The 25,458-nt window shown below is 39.9% G+C and overlaps 1 protein-coding gene and 1 pseudogene across 1 annotated transcript; one reads left to right on the forward strand and one right to left on the reverse strand.

Annotated features, from left to right (window-relative positions):
- The first annotated feature begins 1,741 nt into the window (after positions 1-1,741).
- Positions 1,742-4,464, forward strand: LOC133681506 (protein DETOXIFICATION 35-like). The gene is made up of 6 exons (XM_062104557.1): positions 1,742-2,770; positions 2,877-2,933; positions 3,335-3,573; positions 3,735-3,853; positions 3,966-4,052; positions 4,147-4,464. Exons 1-6 carry the CDS (start codon positions 1,818-1,820, stop codon positions 4,231-4,233), a joined length of 1,542 nt encoding a protein of 513 aa, XP_061960541.1. The 5' UTR covers positions 1,742-1,817; the 3' UTR covers positions 4,234-4,464.
- Positions 4,465-15,032: 10,568 nt separating this feature from the next.
- On the reverse strand, positions 15,033-22,018 carry LOC133682448 (uncharacterized; annotated as a pseudogene).
- Between the last annotated feature and the right edge of the window lie 3,440 nt (positions 22,019-25,458).

Here is a 25,458-nt window from a genome sequence, read left to right on the forward strand (position 1 = left end):
TTCAAACAAAATTTCAACAATTTACAAACAAATATAATTTGATAAAATCTAAAACAAACTATAACAACTACAAAATTATACATTCATACTACAAGTTTCTTTGACAAATAACAATTAAACAAGTACAAATGTTAACAAAATACATATACTAAAACAATAAAATTCACAATTAAATATTAAAACTAAAAAGGATAGATTTCTTACAAAAAAATGATAAAATCTACAAGAAACGGATATTGTGACCACGTACAAGATATAAGAAACTTGAGTGCTCGTGTTGAGAATAGTGGAGTTGGGATGGGTGTGGCTGCAGTTTGGGAGGGGAGAGGTGGGATGGGAAAGAAGAAGGAGGAGAAACAGAGGAAGAGAGTGTCGGCAGATCGGTGGGTATATAATGGTTTTTTCCGATGGAATCACCGACGGATTATTTCCGTTGGTGATTCCATCGGTGATTCCGTCGGTGACAGTGTCACGTCACTGTACGGCTATCTCAGTTTGAATCCCTTGGTCATTCCGTCGGTAAAATCGTCTGACGTCACCACGCCGTTGTATATTTCCAGACAAATTGTATAGCTCGTCGGCAAAACGGTCGGTATATACCGACGGAACTATTCCGTCGGTATATACTGACCGTTTAGCCGACAGATTGAGGCCGTCGGTATATACTGACAGATTTTGAGATAGAATTATGTTTGTCGGTAATTATTACCGACAAAATATTTCTATTGATAATTCTGTTGGTTTTCTCCGATTTTCTAGTAGTGAATCATACGGATTTCTACTCTTTGATGATCTGATCCTAGTGGAAAAGAACAGGTGTTTTGTAAGAAGGAATGCAAACATTGTGTCAAAGGAAAGGAAAATACGTTGTGTGTTGACTGATGAGTGGAGCGGCACGTACTCATAAACGAGAACATGCATGTCATGACTTTGATAGTTTGTTGTTGGTACATGGAACGGAACGTTAGTTCCGAGCGACTTTTTTTTTCCTTTTAAAAAATTTAAAAATGTTATTTTTTTAAATATACTTACATTAAAAATTAATTTAAAAAAATAAAAAAATATTTTTTTAATATTTAAAAAAAAACACTAACAAGGCAAATGAATAAACTCTAATAATCGTTTGAAATTTCTCAGAATCCCTATAAATTTATATAATTATTAATTTTAAAATCTATAAAATTAATAAAAAATATATAAATTTACCTGGAAATCCACAATAATAAAATAAAAAATAAAACTCTAACAATTCAAATAGTAGGTTGCATATTTCCATTTCATTTATAGACTGCTGGTTTGACTGGTCGCTCCTTTATTACTGTGACCCCCAACTGGTTCCAGTTCCACGTAGAACCACAGTTACTGATAAAACAAACCACTAGCACTATGCTCCATCTCCATCTCCATCTCCATCTTCATCCTTCCTTCCTACTCATGAATACAAATATATCACGTTACTTCTGAGATTCCTTAATTGCTTAGGAAAAACAGACAAATGATGTTGCCTGCTGCTGATCACTATGTCCAGAGTAAAATAAATATTATACAGTCCTTAACTAGTTTCATCCGGCATAACTTTTAATTCTGGTAAATATAATTCAATTAGTTAGATTTTAGGTTTACTTCATAGAAATTACTAATTTCAGGGCTCGTGAAATTAGTCAAAATATACACAAACTAATCCGAACAACCACGTTAATAAAAAAATAAAATCTTCTCTTAGTAATATATATCAAGAAAGACTGAAAGACAAAACTTCCATATCTCATAACTTCTTCATTTCCTTGATATTGTTACCATATATATATATCTTTAATATGAAGAGCACGACACCACTTCTGCAGCTCAATAATGGATCTTCGTCGTCGTCACCATTACCTGCACCAGCAGCACCACAAGAAGCAGAAGCAGAAGGAGACTACTCACCTGCAGCTTCCAAGACTTTCAAAGACTTTATCAAGTTCGTATTTTGGAAAGAGACTGTTAAGTTATGGAAGATTGGCGGTCCTATTGCCATCACTCTACTCTGTCAGTATGGTACCAACACTTTAACCTCTATCTTTATTGGCCATCTTGGAAACTTGCAACTCTCTGCCGTTTCTGTTTCCCTCTCTGTCATCATGACCTTCGCTTACGGCTTCCTTCTTGGTATGGGCAGTGCCCTCGAGACCCTCTGTGGTCAAGCTTTTGGTGCTGGTCAAGTTCATATGCTCGGTGTTTACTTGCAAAGATCAGCCATCATCTTATTCGTCAGTTGTGTCGTCCTCTTGCCCATTTACATTTTTTCCGCTCCTATCCTGAAAGCCATTGGCCAAGAAGATGATCTTTCTGACCTTGCCGGAAAATTCACCATCGTGGGCATACCTAATTTGTTTTCACTGGCTATCTATTTCCCTACCCAAAAGTTCCTTCAAGCTCAACGCAAGGTTGGAGTACTTGCCTGGATTGCCTTTTCGACTCTCCTTCTACACGCTTTTTGGCTTTGGCTCTTCATCTATAAGCTTGGTTGGGGTACCACTGGCGCAGCAATCGCTATAGACCTTAGTGGATGGTCAATTGCTCTGGCTCAAGCTGTGTACGTGATGGGCTGGTGTAAGGAAGGATGGCGTGGGTTTTCCTGGGCTGCATTTGAGGATATTTGGTCCTTTGTCACCCTCTCACTTGCTTCAGCTGTCATGCTTTGCCTGGAGCTCTGGTATATGATGAGTATTGTTATTCTCACTGGACATCTTAGTAGCGCAGTCATTGCTGTCGGTGCCCTTACCATCTGGTCAGTCATTCATCATCATCCTAATCATTGTTATATCAATTAATTATTAATTAATCTTTGGTTGATTTTAACTTGTTGTTAATCTTCTGAATTGTATATATTTCAGCTTGAATATCAATGGCATTGAACTAATGTTTTTCCTTGGAATAAATGCTGCTATAAGGTAAAATTAATTTAGTGTGCTCAACTCAATATATATTTGCATTTGCTAAATTCTGGTGATAATCAATCATCTATGATTATGAATATGGATTCTACTTGCCTGTCTCATGAGTGATTATGAATATAGATTCTTTTTTTTTCTTTTTTGTTTTGGTTGCGTACACACTCCTGGACATGAGCTTATATATGGGCTGGGATGCATAAATAATGATTCCAGGAGATCACCCACTCTATAACATTTAATTTCAGAGTGATTGCAAGATACAGTGCATTAGACAGGGCAACTGCTGCCTGTTTTAATTAATTGATTTCGAGATCCTTGATGTGTTATCTCGGTGGGGTGTATGATAAAGATTTCAGCTTAAATGAATGAATATATATTAACTAATTAATTAATTTCAGCGTTCGTGTCTCGAATGAGCTTGGATTGGGGCATCCAAGAGCTGCAAAATACTCGGTCATGGTGACTGTGTCCCAGTCACTTGTGATTGGGCTCATTCTGATGGCTGTTGTGTTGATAGCCAAGGACTATTTTGCCTACATCTTCACAAGCAACAAAGAGATGCAAGTAGCAACCTCCAAACTAGCATTCATTCTAGCCATCACCATGGTTCTTAACAGTGTCCAGCCAGTGATATCAGGTGGGCTACGAGGACATACCAGCATGGTTAATTTGGCTGATTGCAAGAGATTTATAATGACTACGTACCTGTCATCCATCGAATTAATCTATCTTAATTTCAGTAATCGTCCCCTTTAATCATCAATTTAATTAGATCAAGCATGCTCATGACGCGCGCAGGTGTTGCTATCGGTGGGGGGTGGCAAGCATTAGTGGCCTATATCAACATTGGTTGTTATTATGTTATTGGGCTCCCCCTTGGTTACCTGCTTGGATACAGAGCAAATCTGGGAGTCCAGGTATGTGCCCGATCGAGTAGTACGCAGATAGATTATCAGACCACCCTTGTGGTTCCACTAATAACCCTGCTAATTATGCTCTACAATCCATTTATGAATATCGATCATCCAGGGAGTATGGGGTGGCATGCTGGGCGGAACTGCTTTGCAGACCTTGCTGCTCTTGATTGTGCTCTACAAAACCAACTGGAAAAAGGAGGTCAGAATTCCTTCTCCTGCTGTTTCTTCCCATAAATAAGTTAATAGCTAGCTAATTCGTGAGGAGTAAATGCTAAATTATATATAAAATGCAGGTTGCAGAAACAGCAAAACGCATGAGGAAGTGGGGTGGCCAGGATCTCAACAATAATGATGATCATATAGCTGCTAACGGAGCGTGAAGCACCTGGTCATTAATTAGTATGTATTTAATTACGAAGTAGAATAATGCATGGTTCTCTTCATCTCGAATCATGATCAAGTCTTCCAGCGGTACAACACACGCAGGAAATCAAACAATTAATAAAAATATCCTTGATCAGTCAGCAGAAGAGAAAGAAAGAGAAAAACCTGCTGAATTTGCTATTGCTTATCTTGCAACAATAATAAATAGGTATCACTTTCGATGCTCATTGAATTAATAGCCAGAACAAGTGAAATATAATATGTATGGACTGCTTTCGACGTAGGACATGAAAAGTTTGGTTGAAGGGAACTTTTCTGCCTCTCTTCTCGTGTTTAAAAATATAATTATGATTATTTTTTAAAATATTTTTTATTTAAAAATATATTAAAATAATATATTTTTTAATTTTTATAAATTATTTTTGATATTAGCATATCAAAATATCTAAAAATACTAAAATATATTAATTTAAAATAAAAAATAAATATAAAATTTTTCAAAAACACTTCAAAAATATAAAAACAATCACTGCCATGTAAATGCAACTGCAACTCAACTAACACGTAGGGAAGTACGTCGACATGGTTACATCACAATCAACTTTTATTGTATTGTTATTTATGGAATTATTAAAATGATATTTGAAAAATTATCGATGATAATATATATATAAATCCAATAAGTAGAATTCTGAAAAATAAATGCTCATTGAATATTTGATAAGAATAAAATATTTTTTATTAAAAAAAAAGTGATTTTGGCTTTTTTTTTATTTTAATGAATGCCTGTTTTAATTGCAATAAAATTAAATCGATTTAAAAATGTCCCACGACATAGCATATATAAATTTTAAGATGCATATATATTAAAAATTGAAGACTGACACGCAGAGTCTTCATTATTATCTTTTAATTAATTAATCAATGCAGCACAAACGACTAATATAATATATATTAGAGTGAAAGTTAACGATGTTCCAAATGCAGATACAATTAAAGGAAAAAAAACCCTTCAAAGAGCCACCGGAAAATTTCGGTTAACTGCTGGCGTGGTGAGGAAATTGACTCTGCTCTTCTTTTATTGACAGTAAAGGAATTTTGAGAAGGTTTTTCTTTTTCTTTTGCTTAGGCTTTTTTTTTATAAGAATAAATTTAAGTATTTTAGTTTTTTTTCCCTCTCTCTTTGTCTTTGTATTTTTCTTCCATTTAAATTCACCAATATCTCTAGCAAAACAGAACAAAAATAGAGAGAGACAAGTAATCTATGGGGAGATTTTATTTTGTCTCCTAATTGAATCAGGATTTTTTTTTCCAGTCACATCTTGAATTTTTATATATTTTTCAATCTTAACTCAATCTTATATTTATCTACTTTCACAAGGAGTACAAATCAACGGAAAAGTACAACAATGAACAGAGTTGTCGGAGTCGATGGCGATGACAGAGGTGACAGCTGGAGTCGATGGCGAATCCTAATTTTTCAACATATATATATAGCTTGGTATAAAATATAAATTCTTCAAATTTTATTGTTTTTTTTATGTGGCTCAAGTTGGGTAGATAAATATTCATACCCTATCCAAACTTGGCCTTTTACATTGGCTATTACCCGAAACTCGAACAGGCAAAAAAAAATCTTATTCATTCGAGTTAATTCGAGTCAGTATCCACCAGGCTTCGGTGAAATTTGTTGGGTTTCTCGAATAGCATACACATAGCGAAAATAATAAAATAAAATAATTTGAGAGTCCCTATGATCCTGTTAGATAAATCTAAAATTGTTTAGGGATTTATTACCTGAAAATCTAATTTTTTTTTGCTTTAAATAATTCTTTAAAGATTGAGTTGTAACAAACCACAAGTTGTCCAATTGTTCGGTCTCCAACGGTAATCCATACAAACCATCAATGAGAAATATCTTAAATCCCTATTTAGAATAGAGAGATTGTTATACCTAGAGTGCTAGCTTTTTATTCTGTGACTTACATAGCTTTTTTTATAAAAAAACAGATAACCATTTAAAAAATAAGAGGCATAACTTACTATTTATAAGGAAGTTTGAAAAACCTTATAAATTAGCAAAATATCAACTTGTCCCCTGAATATCCATATATTAATTTAGGATAATTTTATAAATTAACTCAATCAAATTCTTACGTGATTTTTCTAGGTTTAGAAATATAATCCTTATATTAATTATATTCTAATAATTAATTTCTCAAATATATTTTAATTAAGTCATACTTAATTAAATCATTTCAATTTGATTTATAACTAATTATTCTTAATATATACAACCCATTAGGTTCCTAATATGTTGGCTCATGTATAAATTATAATTATGATTAAATAAATTAAAAATTTTAATTTATTATCAATTCGACAATTGATTAATTTATATTTGAATATCAGGTGTATCATCTAGCAACCATGTCATGATCTTCTAAATATTAGAAGAGTAATTAGTGGTTTGACTTAACCTTTAAGTAATTAATTTTCCAGTGTAATTAATATGATTTCATCAATAGTTGAAAATGGATTCAGATTCAGATGTCTCTTTTGATGCAAGACAGATTCAGATGTCTCTTTTGATGCTAAGATTTGAACTTGAAAATGGAGGAAATGAAGGAGGGTTCGGGGGCTTCCCTAGCCCAGAAAGTTCCCAGGATTTTTTCAAAAATCAACCGACCCGCATAAAGGCTAAATGTGGAACGTTGTGCGAAAAATAATTTTTTAATTATTTTTTAAAGGGGGGGTGACAACTGGGACCTAGTAGTGTCTACCCCTTCCAAAGCTGAAAATCCATCTTTTGCTCTTTAAGAAGCCTCTCGGTTCGGCCATCAGGCCTGTGCGGTGCCCTAGAAAGACCGTGCGCGCCCTCGTTGGGCGCTAAGACCTTGGGCCCATGGCCCTTGGGCACTTGGGCGACTGGGTGCGCGACACAGCTACGTCGTGCTGCGCGACACGGGGACAGCCCCTGCTGGCTTGCTCTCTTGCTCACAGGGGGGCTGCCTTAGGCCCTTAGCCCCTTGCATTTTTGGCTTGCCCCCTGCGCAGGAGAGGCTAGGCGTTTCTGGGGCCAGCTCGATGTCATTGGTCACGGCACGCGAGTTGTTGGGGTTCCCGCATTCTGCCAAGAAAACGTCGTGCTTTCCATATGAAGTAAATCCAATAAAATCAACCATATTTTTTCTGAGGCTACCCACTGAATTTGAGGTCATTCCGGGCCGGTTCCTATTTTTACGGATTTCCTTGATTTTTAATGGTAGAAAAATTAAAGAAAGTATTGTCGGACCTTGAAAAATTATGGGATTTGTTTTGAAGGTGGATTGGATTTTTGCCAACCTCTGTGCAAAATTTCAGCTCAAAATACCAAGTAATAAATTTTTTAGAGAGGGGGTGACAACTGAGACCTAGTAGTGTCTACCCCTACCAGAGTTGTAATAACACTTATTACTCTTTAGGGGGGTGCCCCCTGACTGGCCATGGGGCGCGCTGGCCTGGTGCCCATAGGCCTGCCACGAGGGCTTTATGAATTGTTCCTACACTTGGACTAATATGGGGGGCCTTATGGCCTAAAGTATCGCAGGCATCGATGACCCGTTTTCCAACTGGAAATGACTCGATTCCGGCCACCGTCTTCGAGACTCACTTCAAGCCATTGGGCATGTTGGAGCTACTTATCAAAAGCGTGGCATTCATTTTATTCTCGTGTCAAGGTGCTAGCACCTGCTATATGCCCGTCTGCTTGCCGCGACATCACGGCGGTGGCGGCCACTGCATGTGCTCGCAAGTTGGAGGCCTGGCTGACGTGGCTGGTGCGGACCGCCCAACTTGGGGATTATAAGGAGAGCTCTACACTGGCGTGGGTGTGGCATTAAATTGTCGTGCGCACGCCCATGTGTTGGCTTTCCTTGTCATCCATGACCTCGTGGCGTGACGTGCTCGTTGCCGAGGCCTGGCCTCCGTCTTCCTAGCTGAGGCAGATGACCTCCCGCATGATTGTCCCTGTCGGGTCCCCCCCCGCTGCTTGTTACTTGTCCCTTCGAGATCCTTCACGTCCAACTTCTTGCTTGGCCTTTGAGATCCTTCGCATCCAGCGGTGTAGGCACGACCTCGCTCGAGTGTTTCCACTTGCTCTCGTGGTCGTGGTTCACTCGTCAGGATTGTTCTCGCGTGTACGCGGTGGTGCATGAGCGATAATCGGGCTATTTGTGTCGATAGGCTCTGTGCTGGTGCACCGAACTATTGGCCTGCTACCCCCATCACTCTCAACCCAAGGCCCTAAGTACCTTCCGGCAAGGCAGGGTTCCTGTTTTGCGTACCCACTTCGATGGAATTCGAATGTGAAGTTGTCCCTCTCTGCCATGTGCCTCCCCAGGGGCTTGGGGCGAACCTAGCAGCGGAGCCCATGTTCTAGTCGAGCGGACTCCCGCCGAACTGGCCCACGCGTGATAGCTCGTGCTTTCGGATGTAGAATGCAATGCTGACGTGGGGGCCTCTACTCCTACGACCGCCCTATTTAAGCCACTCATGCTTGATAAGAACGATTTCCTCACCCATCTCGACCCCTCGTCTCATCGGCGTCAGGGATCGTGCGGGTCGTGATGCTGCTAAGGAATGCTACCTGGTTGTTCCTGCCAGTAGTCATATACTTGTCTCAAAGATTAAGCCATATATGTGTAAGTATAAACTAATTCAAACTGTGACTGCGACTGGCTCATTAAATCAGTTATAGTTTGTTTGATGGTATTTGCTACTCGGATAATCGTAGTAATTCTAGAGCTAATACGTGCAACAAACCCCAACTTTTGGAAGGGACGCATTTATTAGATAAAAGGTCGACGCGGGCTCTGCCCATTTCTTTGATGATTCATGATAACTCGATGGATCGCAGGACCATCGTGATGGCGACGCATCATTCAAATTTTTACCCTATCAACTTTCAATGGTAGGATAGAGGCCTACCATGGTGGTGACGGGTGACAGAGAATTAGGGTTCGATTCTGGAGAGGGAGCCTGAGAAACGGCTACCATATCAAAAGAAGGCAGCAGGCGCGCAGATTACCCAATCCTAACACGGGGAGGTAGTGACAATAAATAACAATACCGGGCTCTTCGAGTCTGGTAATTGGAATGAGTACAATCTAAATCCCTTAACGAGGATCCATTGGAGGGCAAGTCTGATGCCAGCAGCCGCGATAATTCCAGCTTTAATAGCATATATTTAAGTTGTTGCAGTTAAAAAGCTTGTAGTTGGACTTTGGGTTGGGTCCGCCGGTCCGCCTCAAGTGTGCACCGGTTGCCTCGTCCCTTCTACCACCGATGCGCTCCTGGCCTTAACTAGCCAGCTCGTGCCTCCGATGTTGTTACTTTGAAGAAATTAGAGTGCTCAAAGCAAGCCTACGTTATGGATACATTAGCATGGGATAACATCATAGGATTTCGATCCTATTGTGTTGGCCTTCGGGATCAGAGTAATGATTAATAAGGACAGTCGAGGGCATTCATATTTTAGAGTCAGAGGTGAAATTCTTAGATTTATGAAAGATGAACAGCTGCTAAAGCATTTGCCAAGGATGTTTTCATTAATCAAGAATGAAAGTTGGAGGCTCGAAGACGATCAGATATCGTCCTAGTCTCAACCATAAACGATGCCGACCAGGGATTGGCGAATGTTACTTCTAGGACTCCGCCAACACCTTATGAGAAATCAAAATTTTTGGGTTCCGGGGGGAGTATGGTCGAAAGGCTAAAACTTAAAGGAATTGACGGAAGGGCACCACCAAGAGTGTAGCCCGCGACTTAATTTGACTTAATATGGGGAAACTTACCAGGTCCAGATATAATAAGAATGACAGAGTTAGTTGAAACCTAGAGAGAGAAACTAGAGAGAGATGCTCTCCTTCAATTTGAAGAATTTTTCCCTCGTGCCTTGGTTTACTGTTGCTGAACCCTTTCTACTGTGTATAATTTCCATTTATTGTTCTTTCCCGCCTCTTTCCATGGCCAAAAACAAACGAAAGCCTTCGTCTTCGCCTACTCACCCAAAGTAGGACACTTTCTCCTCCGACAATGACTTAGCTTTGGAGGCACAACCCCCAATCCAGAAGGTTCTCAGCTCCGCTTCTTTACCCAAGTCACCGGTCGTCAAACCCATCGCCGATGGATATAGCCCAAAAAAATATATCATTTATGCTAAAGAAGCCTCTGGTGGCTCCTTTTCAGCTGGAGACGCTAGTCTATCTTCTTCACCTGAGCATGTCTTGGTGGAAGAATAATTGATCCCTTTATTCAAGATCCTAACATACATTAAATGTATGCTAGTTCACGCCCCAAATCATACCTCTCATATTTCTTTATCAACGATAATTTCCTCACTTGGCAATTCACACAACAACCATTCACCTTGAATACACATACATTCAGAATACTATCCAAAATATCGGCATCATTACGCAAAAACTTCCTCATTTCTTCTAATATCCAACGTTCAGAAATTCACATCTCACATCAATAACATATTAAATTATAGAATTTAACTAGGAAGTATAGGTGCAGATCACCTACCTGCAATAGAAGCTCTACTCGTGCTCCCCTGTTATTGCTGTTGCACTACGTCTGTGGTACCTCCTGCAAATCGCAGGTTTATCTCATAAATTTTCCTTACTCAAGGATATGTTTTATAATAACCATATCAACATCCAATAAGTTTTTCTTTCAGTCATTTCTTAATATTTTACGTTTTTCTCCTTTCACCCATTAATATTGTTGTTCTTTATCCAACTCCAGTTGTCATTCCATTCTTTGTATTTGGACTGTTACTGTCCAACTGTTACTATCTCATTTTTGATTTGTTACTGTCTGACCTCTCCTCAGATTTTTAACTATATCTCGAGTTATAGAACTCTGATTCAAGCGAGATTAGTCTCGTTGGAAAGCAAAGACATGAGGCTACAAGTTCTATGATTAAGGAGAACCTAGTTCTGCCTCTAAGATAGTCAAAATTGCTCATCAACAAACACTTGGACTGTTACTGTCTCGTTTTTGAACTGTTACTGTTTGACATCTCTTCAGATTTTTAACTCTATCTGGAGTTATAGAACTGCGATTCAAGTGAGATTAGTCTCGTTAGAAAGCTAAGAGATGAGGCTATAAGTTCTATGATTAAAGAGAACCCAATTCTGCCTCTAAGATAGTCAAAATTGCTCATCAACAAACACTTGGAGTGTTACTGTCCAACTGTTATGGTCTGACCTCTCCTCAGATGTTTAACTATATCTAGAGTTATAGAACTCCAATTCAAGTGAGATTAGTCTCGTTGGAAAGCTAAGACATGAGGCTATAAGTTCTATGATTAAGGAGAACTCAGTTCTGCCTCTAAAAGAGTCAAAATTGCTCATCAACAAACACTTGGACTGTCACTGTCCAATTGTTACTGTCTCATTTTTGAATTGTTACTGTCTGACCTCTCCTCAGATTTTTAACTGTATCTGCAGTTATAGAACTCCGATTCAAGCAAGATTAGTCTCGTTGGAAAGCTAAGACATGAGGCTATAATTTCTCTAAAGGAAGGAGAACTCAGTTCTATCTCTAAGATAGTCAAAAGTTCTCATCAACAAACTTTTGGACTGTTACTGTCTTGTTTTTGAACTGTTACTATCTGATCTCTCCTCAGATTTTTAACTCTATTTAGAGTTATAGAACTGCGATTCAAGCGAGATTAGTCTTGTTGGAAAGCTAAGACATGAGGCTACAACTTCTATGAATTAAGCGGAACAAAGTTCTGCCTCTAAGATAGTCAAAATTACTCATCAACAAACACTTGGACTGTTACTGTCTAACTGTTACTGTCTCGTTTTTGAAATGTTACTGTCTGACCTCTCCTCAGATTTTTAATTATATCTGGAGTTATAGAACTCTAATTCAAGCGAGATTAGTCTCGTTGGAAAGCTAAGACATGAGGCTACAAGTTCTATGAATTAAGAAGAACTCATTTCTTATTCCCTCATCCTCCTATCCAAAATCTTACTGAAAGTCAGGAGACGAGTCTATCGAGATTCGTCACCTGCCCTTCCTTTCACACATAACTTTCACAAACTACATTTTCTGGGTAAATTATCATGGTTTCACATCCTTAATCATATACCACACATAAATTAACTTAATTTTAACAACAAATACTTTGCCCCCAATTCATGTCTAAGAACCCTAATCTATAATTCACATCAAGACATCAATTCATTATCAAATTTGAAATGACTTATAAGATCATGTTTAGAACACCTTATCTGATACGAATTAAGGTTTTGATCTTCAACTAGTTAAAGATTTTTTAACTCCCTCCTTTCTTATCTAATGATAGCCAGCCTTCCATCTTCTCTTCTTGTTCAATTTCCTTATTAATCCCTTGCCCACAATTGTTTATTCCATCTGTTGCGGGAGGCGCGACGGCGGAGGCTTCTGTCGTTCCTCCTGTGTGAGGGGTGTTGTGTGTTGGGAAGATTTTCAGATTTAATCATAAAATTATGATTAATGTTTAGGAGTCGCCACCTAGTATTATGGTCACTAGGAACCTATGGTCTGCGAGAGTCTGAATAAGGGACTGGTTGTGCAAGGGGAAGACGCATCACCCCCAGTGCACCCTACCTAAGGTAAGCTGCATTATTGTTTGATTGTTTTTTTTCTAAGTCGAGTTTCTATTCGTTGGTCTTTTCTAAGGCTCAAGGCAGATCTCTCTTCATCCTAACCGTTCTAAAGTCTGAATTTTAGCATCGCATTTTTACACTTTGTATCTTTAATACTTGAGGGTGTACTTTATCGTGTAATTTTACACCCCACAAATATTAAAGTCTACATCTGAATCCTAAAAAAAAAAAGATTGGAAAAAGATTTTTGACATGTTGGCCAAATCCTAATGGATAATCATAGACTGGTTACGATATCCATTTTTTGATTTTTTTTAAACATGAAAAAGATGCAATTTTTGTTTTTTTTTTGAAAAATATGCTTGGAAAAATTTTAGGATTTGGCCGTATGCAAAAAAAAAAATTTGAAAATGTTTTTAAATTTTTTTAAAAAAATATTCCGGAGAAAACCGGGTATTTTAATACTGGATTTGTATTTTACATTGTAAATATACAACCCAGTATTATGAAAAATTGTTAAAAAATATTTTTGAAATCACAATAAAAAAAAAAAGATTTTTGATTTTATTATTATTTTGTCTACTGGAACTGTGGACGTGAATTATAATTCACGTTCCACTGTTTAAAAAACAGTGGAACTCTCACGGGGAAGACGAAGAACCAGGGGAAGGGTAGCGAACCACCTAGCATGGCGGTGATGGCTGACTGGTGGGGGAGGATGACCTGAAGCCGGCGGTGGAAATGGCGGTGGGGTTGGCTGCAGGTGGCTGGAGCGGCTGCAGCTGGAAGAGGAAGAAAAGGAAGCAATCTGCAGAGGGGAGAGAGATGTTCACGGTGGCTTATTACAGATGCAGTGGTGGCTAACCGGTGGTCTTGGCAACACGTAGTGGTGCTGGTTGCTCAAGGCGGAGCTGGAGGAAGAGATGTTGACGACGGAGGATGAAAGAAGAAGAAGCAGAAGAAGAAAGTTTGCAGTGGGGAGAAGTAGGAGAGGAGAGAGACGCGGTGTCTGCTATACCACTAGTAAACGTCTGTTGGTGTAGGAGAAAGGTTTCTGTGGTGGAGCTAGTGGTGGGAAGACCAGTGATGGTGTGCTACAAGCGGTTGCAGCGGTGGAGGGAGAAAGAAAAACAGAGAAAGTGGCAGAAACCGGGAAGAGGCTGATTTTTTTGCTTATTTTGGACCCGATTTTCTCCTCCCTCAGGCCATCCAATCCATCTCTATTTATAGGCGGTGGAAGAGGGCAATCTTGTCTACACTGGAGAAAAAATTCAGCCCTTGATTCAGGGAAGGATCCCAACCGTTGGCTCAAAGTAGGCATGGTGCACTGTCAAATTGTCAAATCTGCAGCTGTAGGATGCCTGAGTTGGCCTATTTGGGGTGGTGCCACGTCCGTTTATTTGCCAGTGAGCCGGTGAAGACCAAACCCAGATATAGAGGGATATCTGGTGATCAGTTTCGTACAAGTTTTAACAAATTTGATGGACGTTAGGTACATTAAATGCAACTGCAAAGTAGATAACCGGACCAGCTGTTTTAGAGATTTAAAGAAGAAGATGAACATTACCAAAGTTCTGATTTTGGCCAAAGTTCATTTCAGTCCTCCCTCTTTAAATTGCTTTCAATTGAACCTCTACATGACCTTAAAATTTTTCAATTAAGCCCTTGATGAACTTCAATTGGAGCCTCGAAGTTATGCGCCTATTGCGATATGGTCCTTGGTCTCGGATTTCTTCAATTTAGCCCCTAATTGATCCCAAAACTTCAATTTTCTTGCAATTTGGCCTCTAATTTCAATCAATTAACTTGGTAAAAATTAAATTTGGTCTCTTAAAATTCCAATCTTCTCAATTAAGCCTAAATTAGAATAAAAGATGCTTTTGTAGAAGTTCTTATGATGATACCCCTTTTGGCTTTGGTTCACTATAGCCCCCAATGTGCACTTAGTACACTTCTTGCCCCCAGTGTGGTATGCATAAATATGCCAAGTTTAGATTTTATTTGGTTCCCTCCAATTGATGGAGTCATTTACTTAGTCATGTGTAAGAAAAGAGTTTGTTTAAGTGAAAGATTTCCAATGCTATGAGATCATGCTTTTCATGAAGAAAAGGTTTTTTTTTTTTTAACAGAGAAAATTCATGGCCAAACTTTATTTTATTGATTGGGAGATTACAGAATACATCAAGCGTAATATTTCCTTACAGAGTCAGAATTCACTGGCCTAACTAGATCTTCTCCATCCATTCTAGATAACAGCAAAGCTCCTCCCGAGAATGCTTTCTTCACCACGTAAGGGCCCTCATAGTTCGGCGCCCATTTACTCTGATCTTCTCCTGGTAAAGGCAATATTTTTTTCAGTACAAGATCTCCTTCGTGGAATCCTCGAGGTCGAACCTTTTTGTCGTATGATTTGGCCATCCTTCTTTGGTAAAGTTGATGATGACAGATTGCGGCTATCCTCTTTTCACTGATCAGATTCAGTTGTTCATATCTAACTTTTGCCCATTCTACCTCTTCCAGCTCAGAGTCTACCAGTACTCTCAATGAGGGGATTCCACTTCTAAAGGCATAACCGCCTCCATTCCATATACCAACGTGTACGGGGTGGCTCCTGTTGAGGTTCGGACTGCGGTGCGATACGCATGAAGGGCAAATGGCAACATCTCATGCCAATCCTTATAGGTGACTACCATCTTCTGAATAATCTTTTTGACGTTCTTGTTAGCAGCTTCTACCGCACCATTCATCTTTGGCCTATACGGCGAAGAGTTGGAATGCTTGATTTTCCATTTAGCGCAGAGTTCTATTATCATCTTGCCATTGAAATTCTGGGCATTATCAGTTATAATCTTTTCTGGTGGACCATACCGACAAATAAAATCTCTCTCAATAAATTTCTTCACTACTTTTTGCGTCACATGAGCAAATGACCCGGCTTCTACCCATTTTGTAAAGTAGTCGATAGCCACGAGAATAAACCTATGACCATTGCTGGCTTTTGGGTTTACAGGTCCAATCACATCAATTCCCCACATCGCGAAGGGCCATGGAGATGTCAAGTTAAATAGAGGAGTTGGAGGGGCGTTGATTTTGTCAATGTATACTTGGCACTTATGACATTTTCGGACATAGTCGATGCAATCCTTTTCTAATGTCATCCAGAAGTAACCGGCTCTTTGTATCTTCCTAGCCATCACGTGTCCATTAGCATGGGTTGAGCAAATCCCTTCATGGACTTCTCGTAACGCGCTTTTTGCCTCAAATTCATCCAAACATCTCAACAAAGTCCCGTCGGATGATTTCTTATACAAAATCTCCCCATCAAGATAAAAATCCATTGCCAACCTCCTCAAGGTCTTCTTATCGATTTTGGATGCCCCCATGGGATATGCCTGGTTTTGGATGAAATTCTTGACATCATAGTACCAAGGGTTTCCATCCACTTCTCTTTCGACTGAGCAACAATGAGCTGGGTTATTTCTGATATTGATGTGTACTGGTTGTACCTTGTGCCCAAAGTCTATTTTGGCCATAGATGCTAGTGTAGCCAAAGCATCCGCAAACTGGTTTCCTTCCCTTCCTAGATGGGTGAACTCTATTTCCTCAAATTCTCCAGCCAGTTTAGACAAGTATTCTTGGTAAGGCCTTAACTTCTCTTCCTTGGTTTGCCATTCTCCTTTTACTTGGCAAATGATCAGCATTGAGTCTCCATACACATCTATCTTTCTGATGTTTTGCTCCAATGCAGCCTCCAAACCGAGAATGCAAGCTTCATACTCCACCGTGTTGTTGGTGCACCCGAACTGTAGCTTAACTGAAACCGGATACTGCTTCTTATCAGGAGAGATTATCACCGCACCCGCTCCGTTACCACATACATTTACAGCACCATCAAAGTACATAATCCACCAATCTGATTTCTCTTCCTCAATTGCAAGCACATCTTCATCGGGAAATTCAAAGTCTAATGATTCATAATCTTCCATAGCATGGTCAGCCAGGTGATCGGCAATAATACTCCCTTTTACGGCTTTCCTTGTCATATATACTATGTCATACTCAGCCAATAGAACTTGCCATCTTGCAATTCGGCTCGATAACTAGGGCTTTTCACAAATGTACCTCAACGGGTCTAATTTGGAAATTAACCACGTAGTGTGATACAACATATACTGACGTAATCTCTTTGCAGCCCATGTCAGTGCGCAACACAGCTTCTCAATCACAGTATACCTAGACTCACATTCCGTGAACTTCTTGCTCAGGTAATAAATGGCCCTTTCCTTCTTTCCGGTTTCATCGTGTTGCCCAAGCACACATCCCATTGCTGTTTCTGTTACTGTTAGGTACAATATTAATGGCCTTTCTGGTACAGGAGGAACAAGCAGGGGTGGATTCAACAAGTACTGCTTGATTTTCTCAAAAGCCTCTTCGCACTCTTCATTCCAAATTCCAGGGTTCTTCTTCCTTAATAAACGAAAGATCGGGTCACAAGTCGTGGTTAATTGGGATATAAACCGAGCAATGTAATTCAACCTTCCTAAGAAACCTCTCACATCCTTCTCAGTCCTGGGAGGTGCCATAGATTGAATAGCCTTTACTTTGTCGGGATCCACTTCTATCCCTTTGTCACTCACCACAAATCCCAACAACTTCCCAGATTTCACCCCGAACGAACACTTCGCCGGGTTAAGCCTCAACTTATATTTCCTTAGTCTTTCAAACAATTTCTTCAATATTTGGACATGATTCTCTCCCTCTCTAGATTTAGCAATCATATCATCCACGTATACTTCAATCTCTTTGTGCATCATGTCATGAAACAAAGTCACCATAGCCCTTTGGTAGGTGGCCCCAGCATTCTTTAAACCAAATGGCATGACTTTGTAGCAAAATGTTCCCCATGGTGTTACAAAGGTTGTCTTCTCCTTATCCTCTTGCGCCATTTTTATCTGATTGTAGCCCGAAAATCCATCCATAAAGGAATATGTGGAGCTGCGTGCTGCATTATCAACTAACATATCTATGTGTGGTAGAGGGAAATTATCTTTAGGGCTAGCTCGGTTTAAGTCCCTAAAGTCCACACAAACTCTGACTTTACCTTCCTTTTTGGGAACCACCACTATGTTTGACACCCATTGTGGATACTTGACTACTTCCAAAAAACCAGCGTTCCATTGTTTTTCAATTTCTGCTTTTACTTTGATTAAGACCTCCGGATGAGTTCTCCTCAACTTCTGCTTAATCGGTTTGCATCCTTCCACCAGTGGTATCCTATGTACTACGATATTCGTATCCAAACCAGACATATCCTCGTAGGACCAGGCAAAGACATCTACGTAATCTCGGAGCAGTGCAATCAATTCTTCTTTCTCTTCAAGGGTGATCAAAGTCCCTATTTTCAGCTCTCTCTTGATTTCTTCATTACCCACATTTATGGTTTCAAGTTCCTCTTTAGCGGGCTTCCAAGCTTGTTCATGCTGTTCTATTAATTTTGTGAATTCCCCTATGTTTTTCTCCTCCCATTCCTCATCTTCTACAGCTACTATGTATTCTTTAAAGTTTGGCCATTCATTCTCAATGTGAAGTGCAGGTGTTGTTGTGGAGGATCCGCTTTCAGGGTTCCTAAAAGCGGGAAGTGATGTGTAAATGCATAGTAAGACATCAAGATGAATTTTGAAAATGCATGATCTCATTAAAAGGAAAAGATTGGCTCAAAAACAAAAATAAAATCCAATTGACATCTTGAGCCTCGATTGTCAATGAATAAAAACAAAACAAAACAGAAAAAAAAGGCAAACAACATAGATAAAATTATAATCCAACAAATCATTGTTGATTACATTTTGAAAACCAATGGAGCTTCCTGGGTCTCCCAATTCCGGAACTTCTCTCCTTCGGCTAGCTTTCGAATGAAAGTCCTGTCGGTGACTTCTTCCAAAGTGTGAATGGTTAATTGTGGCAGCTCTTCATCCCTTCTTCCGGATTCAATTTTCTCAGCAATGTCCTTGACTTGATCTTCCTCTAGAGTGTTTATGTTCATTGAAGAAAGCTTCTGAAGGAGGTTTCCATGTCCCTTATCAGGCTGCATCACATATGCAGCCTTTGGAAATGAAATCCTGATTGAAGGGATGGCTAAGCTTTCTTCTTCAGGCTTCCTTCCTTCAATCCTAGCCATTCTCTTCTCCCTTCTTGCACCAGCAGCTCGCTTGTAATCCTCCTTCTTGGGCTTATATCCAAGCCCAAACCTCTGTTCTGCAGCTTTTGGTTTGATTATATCCACCCATTCAAGCCTTCCTTTCTTAATGTCATATGGGAAAGGAATCTTGTGTTTCAAAAAGCTTTTAGCGGCTATTTTGGTGGCCTCCGAGATTTCTGGCTTCCTCACCACAGTGTTCTCGGGCACCCACTCCGTATTCACAACCTCAAATGCATGAAGGTTTCCATCCTTACAATCTTCAGCTTCAATGAATGGAACCGCCACATTTCTTACCATTGATATAGTCTCCTCAGCCTTAACAGTAACCAGAACACCATTGGCAATGTACTTCAAACATTGATGTAGGGAGGAGGTGACAGCTCCAGCAAAATGTATCCATGGCCTTCCTAACAACATACTATAGGAAGGGTGGATATCCATCACTTGAAGGGTTACTAGAAAGACTTGTGGACCCACAGCTAGTTCGACCTCAATTGTCCCTATCACTTGCCTTGGTGAGCCGTCGTACGCTCTAGCCATCATCACACTGGGTTGCATGTGTGAGGGATCTACTGGCATTTCATCCAGCACATGCCTTGGTAACACATTAAGGGCCGAGCCGTTATCGATGAGAACTTTACCGATGAGACAATCTTTGCATCGGACTGTGACATACAAGGGCTTGTTATGTCCAGTTCCTTCAGTGTCAAGTTCATCTTCTGTGAAATATAAGTAATTGGCAGCATGGATCCTCCCTACTATATGCTCCATAGTCTTTTGTTCAATATCTTGGGGTACGTAGGCCTCATTCAGTACTTTTTGCAAAGCATTACGATGCGGCTCGGAGCTGAGTATTAATGACATGATGGAAATCTTGGCAGGGGTCTTCTTCAACTGATCCACTATACAGTACTCACTATGCTTCATTAATTTCAAAAACTCATTTGTTTCTTCCTCAGTCACAGGTTTATTCACCTCAAACTCTTTATCGAGGTCCAACACCTCCTTGCCCTTAGCCTTTCTTTGTTTCTCTAGTTCTTCAGGTGTGAAACAACGACCACTCCGAGTTAGTCCACTTATCTCAGTTCGGAACAGCGGCAAAGGAGTTTCAATATTCGAGGTATAACCATAATCTCCAGGCATCACTCCATAGTCTACTTTGTTTGCATATGAGGGCTTAGTTAATACCAATTTTGAGAGCCCATTAGCTGTTGATTGGACTCTACATTTCCCCTGATTCTCTATCATCTCGATCTCTTCATTATCTCTTGCAGCCTCAATCCTTAGCTCTCCTAAAGTCAGCATCCTCACAACCTTTTGATGAAACTCAATGCATTCATCAATGTGATGCCTTTTCTTTTTATGGAATGGGCAAAAATCATTTTCCCTCACGTAATGTTCAGATGGTTTCTCTATATGTCCATATTGTACCAACATCTCGTACAGCCTCGCCATGGTCACTTTTAGCACCTTCTCTTTGCAACCGACCTCCATAGTATTCACTCCACTACCACCTACAACATGTTTGGGTAGAGGGTTTGAATTCACATTAGGTGAATCCTCGAAAGTGACCCATCCAACTTTGATCAGTTGCAACACCTTCCTTTTAAAAGCAAAGCAAGCCTCAATGCTATGACCTGCGTGACCAGCATGGTATTCACAAGTCACCTCGGGGTTGTACCAGGCAGGGAAAGGTGGTTGCATAGGTGGTACAGGTAGGGGAGCTATCTGCCCAATACTCAACAGCTTGGCATACAACTCTTTTAAGGTTATTGGTAAAGGTGGTAATTGTTCTTCCGATGGTCGGTTGTCTCTTCTTTGGTAATTGCTTTGGTTATTTGCTGGGAATTTTGTTTGATTGGGTTGGTTTGGGATGGAGGGTTTGGCAAAATTGATACTGGTGACTTGGGTGGTAGGTGTTTGGTAGTTTTTGCTTCTCCCTTTGTATCCACCTTCTAGGTTATTCACCTCATTTTCTTTCTTTTTCCCAATGAAACCTCTCTTCTCTATAGGTTCTGCAATTCTCCCACTTCGGATTCCTTGTTCAATCCTCTCAGCAATCCGCACCACATCATAGAAATGTTGTGCTGAACTACCCATAAGGTGTTCATAGTATGGAGCCCTAAAAGTATTAGCAAACAGTGTCACCATCTCCGTCTCTATTAGTGGAGGTTGTACATTGATAGCTTGGTCACGCCACCTTTGAGCATAAACCCTTACGGACTCTTGATTTCCTTTCTTCATGGTAATTAGACTGGTCCTATCAGGAGCAATCTCAAGATTAAACTTGTATTGCTTTAAGAAAGCATCTGCCAAGTCTGTCCACTTCTTGATCCTAATATTGTCCAGCCTCATATACCAACTAAGGGCCGATCCTGTCAGGCTATCCTGGAAGAAGTAAATTAACATCTTATCATCGTGGATAACTTCTGCCATTTTGTTATAGTAAGAACGGAGATGGGTCTTTGGGCATTCTATCCCGGTATACTTAACAAACTCTGGCACTCTGAACTTCTTTGGAATAACAATGTTAGGCACCAAACATACTTCAGCAGCCCTAACTGGGTCAAATAAATCATTTCCTTCAACTGCCCTTAGCCTCTCTTCTAGTGCAGTCCACTTATCATACCCTTCATGATTAGAGAGTTTGACGTCATGTGGGTCCTCGTTTGTTAAATCCATTGTAATAGGGATTTGGATGGGCCGAGTGGGATTAGGATGCTGTTTATTTGGTGTATTTGCCCCCATGTTTATAGGTGCGACAGGAATTTGAGCTGCTGCTGGTGCTTCATCAGGTTGAGTAGACGTTCCCTCTCCATCTCTGGCTCTCAACATTTGTTCTAACATACTGGTTAGGTGCGCCACATCATTCCGAACTCCTTCAAGTTCTCTTTGGTACTGAGCTTCTGGTTGTGACCTTTCTTCGTTTTCCATTCTTTTTCTTTGTCGAGTGTTGTGGATTCTAGAAGGGGGACCTATGTTTCTTAATCTGCAGATGCGTGTATAGATGTATGAGAAAAATGCATGATTGAGAATGCTTTGTATATTGGGTATGGATGCAACTTCCTTGTGAACGAATAATAGCCACCACCTTATAAACATAGGTTCTTTTGTCACATTGCTAGGAGTACTGCCTTCCAAGTCGTTTGCTTGAATCATTTTCACCAAGAGACAAATTTTGCATAAGAAGATGGGTCAACGCCCTTTTCATTAATGCTTGATAAGTTTATTACATTAATAAATAAAAAGGAAATACAAAATTTATTAATCCCTTTCCTCCACAAACTCTCTAGCCAAAGGTAAGAAGGCAAAACCACGGTTCTCAATCTTCCCTAGAAAGGCATCGGTTTCAGCTAGGCTTCGGCGATAGCGAATGATGTCCCCTCCCACATTCCGCGCATTAATTCTAATAATTCGAGCATGTGCAGCAGCTTCATCCATTTGCTCATCTGTCTTGGTCATCTTTTCTATGAGTAACATATTGGTTCTATTCAAAGCAGTGTTGTTGGCATCGATTTGATCCTTGTGTTTTTCCATTGCTGCTAGCTTCTCGTCCAAATACTTCACCTTTTCACGTTCCTTGTCAAGCTTTATCCTCATAACTTTTATCTCATTCTTCTTAAACGCTAATTCTGTTTCAATAGCCTCAAAACCTTTCCTTTTATTTTCTTCTTTTGCAATCTCCATCGAACGGCTTTCCAACTCCATATATTTCTTGTTCAAATCCTCATACTTCCCAATCCTATCCATCAATTCAAACTGGACTTGTGCAAATTTTTCTTGGAAATATTCTGCACTTCCTTGGCAATCGTTAAAGTCAATCTCCATTGCTTCAAGTTCAGAGCAACTTTGCATCCAATCCAAACTCATCCCTCTTAGCTCCTTCTCACTCCTTTCCCTAGCAATCTTCTCCTCACCCAGCTTTAACTCAAGCTTTCTTATTCGTGCATCTCTAGATTGTATTTGCTCATCTAGAAATGCTCTCCTTTTATCTTCTTTTAGCATCATTTCTTCCAACATTGCCTTGTCTTTTCTGCTTTTGCTCAACTCTGTCCGAAGTTTTTCCACTTGTCTTCTCAACTCCTCTTCATTATTGACCCTTTTCCTCTTAACAGGCTCTTCTATAGTTTGGGGAGATTTGGCTTCTACACAAGGCATGGCTGAAGCAGCTAAGTCTCTCCATCTTGCATATCCTTCACTTGCACTTGGATCCTTCAAACCTTCTATCTCAACCAAAACCAAATGCTTCCAATCTTGTTTGATGATTTCTAAAACTTCTTGTGCAATGGAATCTTTGAACAAACCAAAGAATTGAGCAATTCCCATAGTCCTTGGAACAAACTGCATGCCCCCAAGTTGCCTTACCACTAGGGCAGGAGCATAACTCACATAACCTGTAATCCCTACCAATGGCACCCAACGTCTTTGTCCACAACTCATTAGGACTTCCACTGTCGTTACCCATGGTGCTCTCCACTTAAAATCACTATTAGGCAAACCTTCTAATTTGTCAACCCAACCTTGGTTATCTAGATCTCCCCATTCTTCTTCTTCTACTAACTTCAGGGGTCTTTGGGTGAACCACCAAAAATTATTGAAGACAGGTTTTTTTGTTTCGATATGGCTAACCATCCAAATATACAAGAACTGCGTGCAGCATCTCATTGCCCCTTTTCCGGTCCTCCTACAATGATTAAGCGTCAAGATAGTTTCAGCTAAAATAGCAGCCACTGGATTGATTTGTGTATTCTCATACTCTACATAAGCAGCAGCGGCCTCCAAACTCACTAAACCCGTCTGACTTGGGAACAACACAAGGCCAAATATGCCCAAGGCAATCAATCTCTCTTTTTCTAATCCTGACTTCTTTTCCAGTTCAATTTCTAGCATCCTCCATTTCAAACCGGTAGCATTCTTTTCCAAAAACTTTTCCAAGTTGGAGATTCTGAGCAGTTTTGACAGTTCAGGGATGATCTTGTCAGATCTCAAAGGCAAATAAATCCGATACAGATTGTTTGGAAACTCAGTCAACATCCCATATTCCTCCATAGTGGGACATAGGTCTATGCTTCCAAAAGAAAAACATCGGTAGTCTGGATCCCAAAAATGAACTATGGCTCGCACAGCTGGGCTTAAAACTTCTACCCTTGCAATTTCCATCAAACGTCCGTATTTATTACAAAATGCATCCTTATCCACATTCTGAAAGTGAGTCGTTAACCTGTTCACCTCATTCATAATGCAATTCAGGTTCTTGATTGGTGACAGTTTCTTAGCATCGCTTCTAAGGCAGTCTCCTTCAGTCAATTGTGACAGTTCAGAATTTTTCCCATATTCTATGATGGAAAGTTTAGCAATGGTGGCCATTTCGTTCACAAGTCCTGCAATTCAAAATGCCTTGGGGGTTAGACTTGTTTTGATGCAAAAGATATTATGGATCATACACCCTAAGGATAGGTTCTAGTTCCTTTACGTGAGACATAGGGTAGTTTTGCTACTTGGTCTCTAAAAAAGGGTCTCTTGCTGTCCCAGTGATCGCCCTCGTAAAGGCAATATGGGGGTTCAGCAGATAGTGGGATGGCACATGTACCAATCACTATCAGTCTAAACACTCAGCAAAGAGTTGGGGTTTACACAAACTTAAACCTTGACTCAAGTCATAAGGCAAGCTGCTAGTTCCCCACTTAACTTAAAGTTTAATGTGTGTGCCCTCAAAAAGATAATAATCATAAAGTGATGAATGACTATATCATGTATGACAGAATGTAAAGATGCATGCTAAAGCTTTTAAACAAAGTATCATTCATCTAAAAAAACAAAAATCAACATAGCATAAACAAACAAATTACCAAGCCTAGTCCTAAGGTCCCCAGTGGAGTCGCCATCCTGTCGCACCCTCGCGAGCGGAGCGCGGCATCGCGGCGACCATCGATTGATTTCGGGATCTTTGTTTGTTTATTGTGGATAAGGGAGTCGCCACCTAGTATTATGGTCACTAGGAAACCTAACTGGTCTTTCAGAGATTCTAAGGCAAGGGACTGGTTGCGTAAAGGGAAGGTATTAGCACCCCTAGTACGCCCTACCTAAGGTAAGCTGCTTGGTGTTTGGTTTGTCTTATAATTGCTATGGTGTTGGTGTTTTCTAATCCCATCAGTTTTCTAGGTTTTGATTCAAACTAAAATTATTAGGATAGAAATCCAAGGAAGTTCCATGTGCTTTAAAAGCTCATTTTCCCCTTAGTTTTTCAAGAGTTTGCGACTCGTAAATCGCAAGGAGGAGGGACAAAAATTTAGAAATCTAGGGTGCTTTAAAAACCTATTTTTTTTGTCTTAGTGTTGTAAACCGTGGAGTAAAAAATTGAAATGTCCTCGATT

This window comes from Populus nigra, chromosome 2, assembly GCF_951802175.1.
Source record: "Populus nigra chromosome 2, ddPopNigr1.1, whole genome shotgun sequence".
NCBI classification, from domain to species: Eukaryota; Viridiplantae; Streptophyta; class Magnoliopsida; order Malpighiales; family Salicaceae; genus Populus; species Populus nigra.

What these genes read in the sequence shown, in the direction of transcription:
- LOC133681506 (XM_062104557.1), top strand. Translation starts at nt 1,818, where the DNA reads ATGAAGAGCACGACACCACTTCTGCAGCTCAATAATGGATCTTCGTCG. An exon ending in GGAATAAATGCTGCTATAAG is followed by an intron (nt 2,934 to 3,334) that starts GTAAAATTAATT and finishes AATTAATTTCAG; the next exon opens with CGTTCGTGTCTCGAATGAGC. An exon ending in GAGCAAATCTGGGAGTCCAG is followed by an intron (nt 3,854 to 3,965) that starts GTATGTGCCCGA and finishes TCGATCATCCAG; the next exon opens with GGAGTATGGGGTGGCATGCT.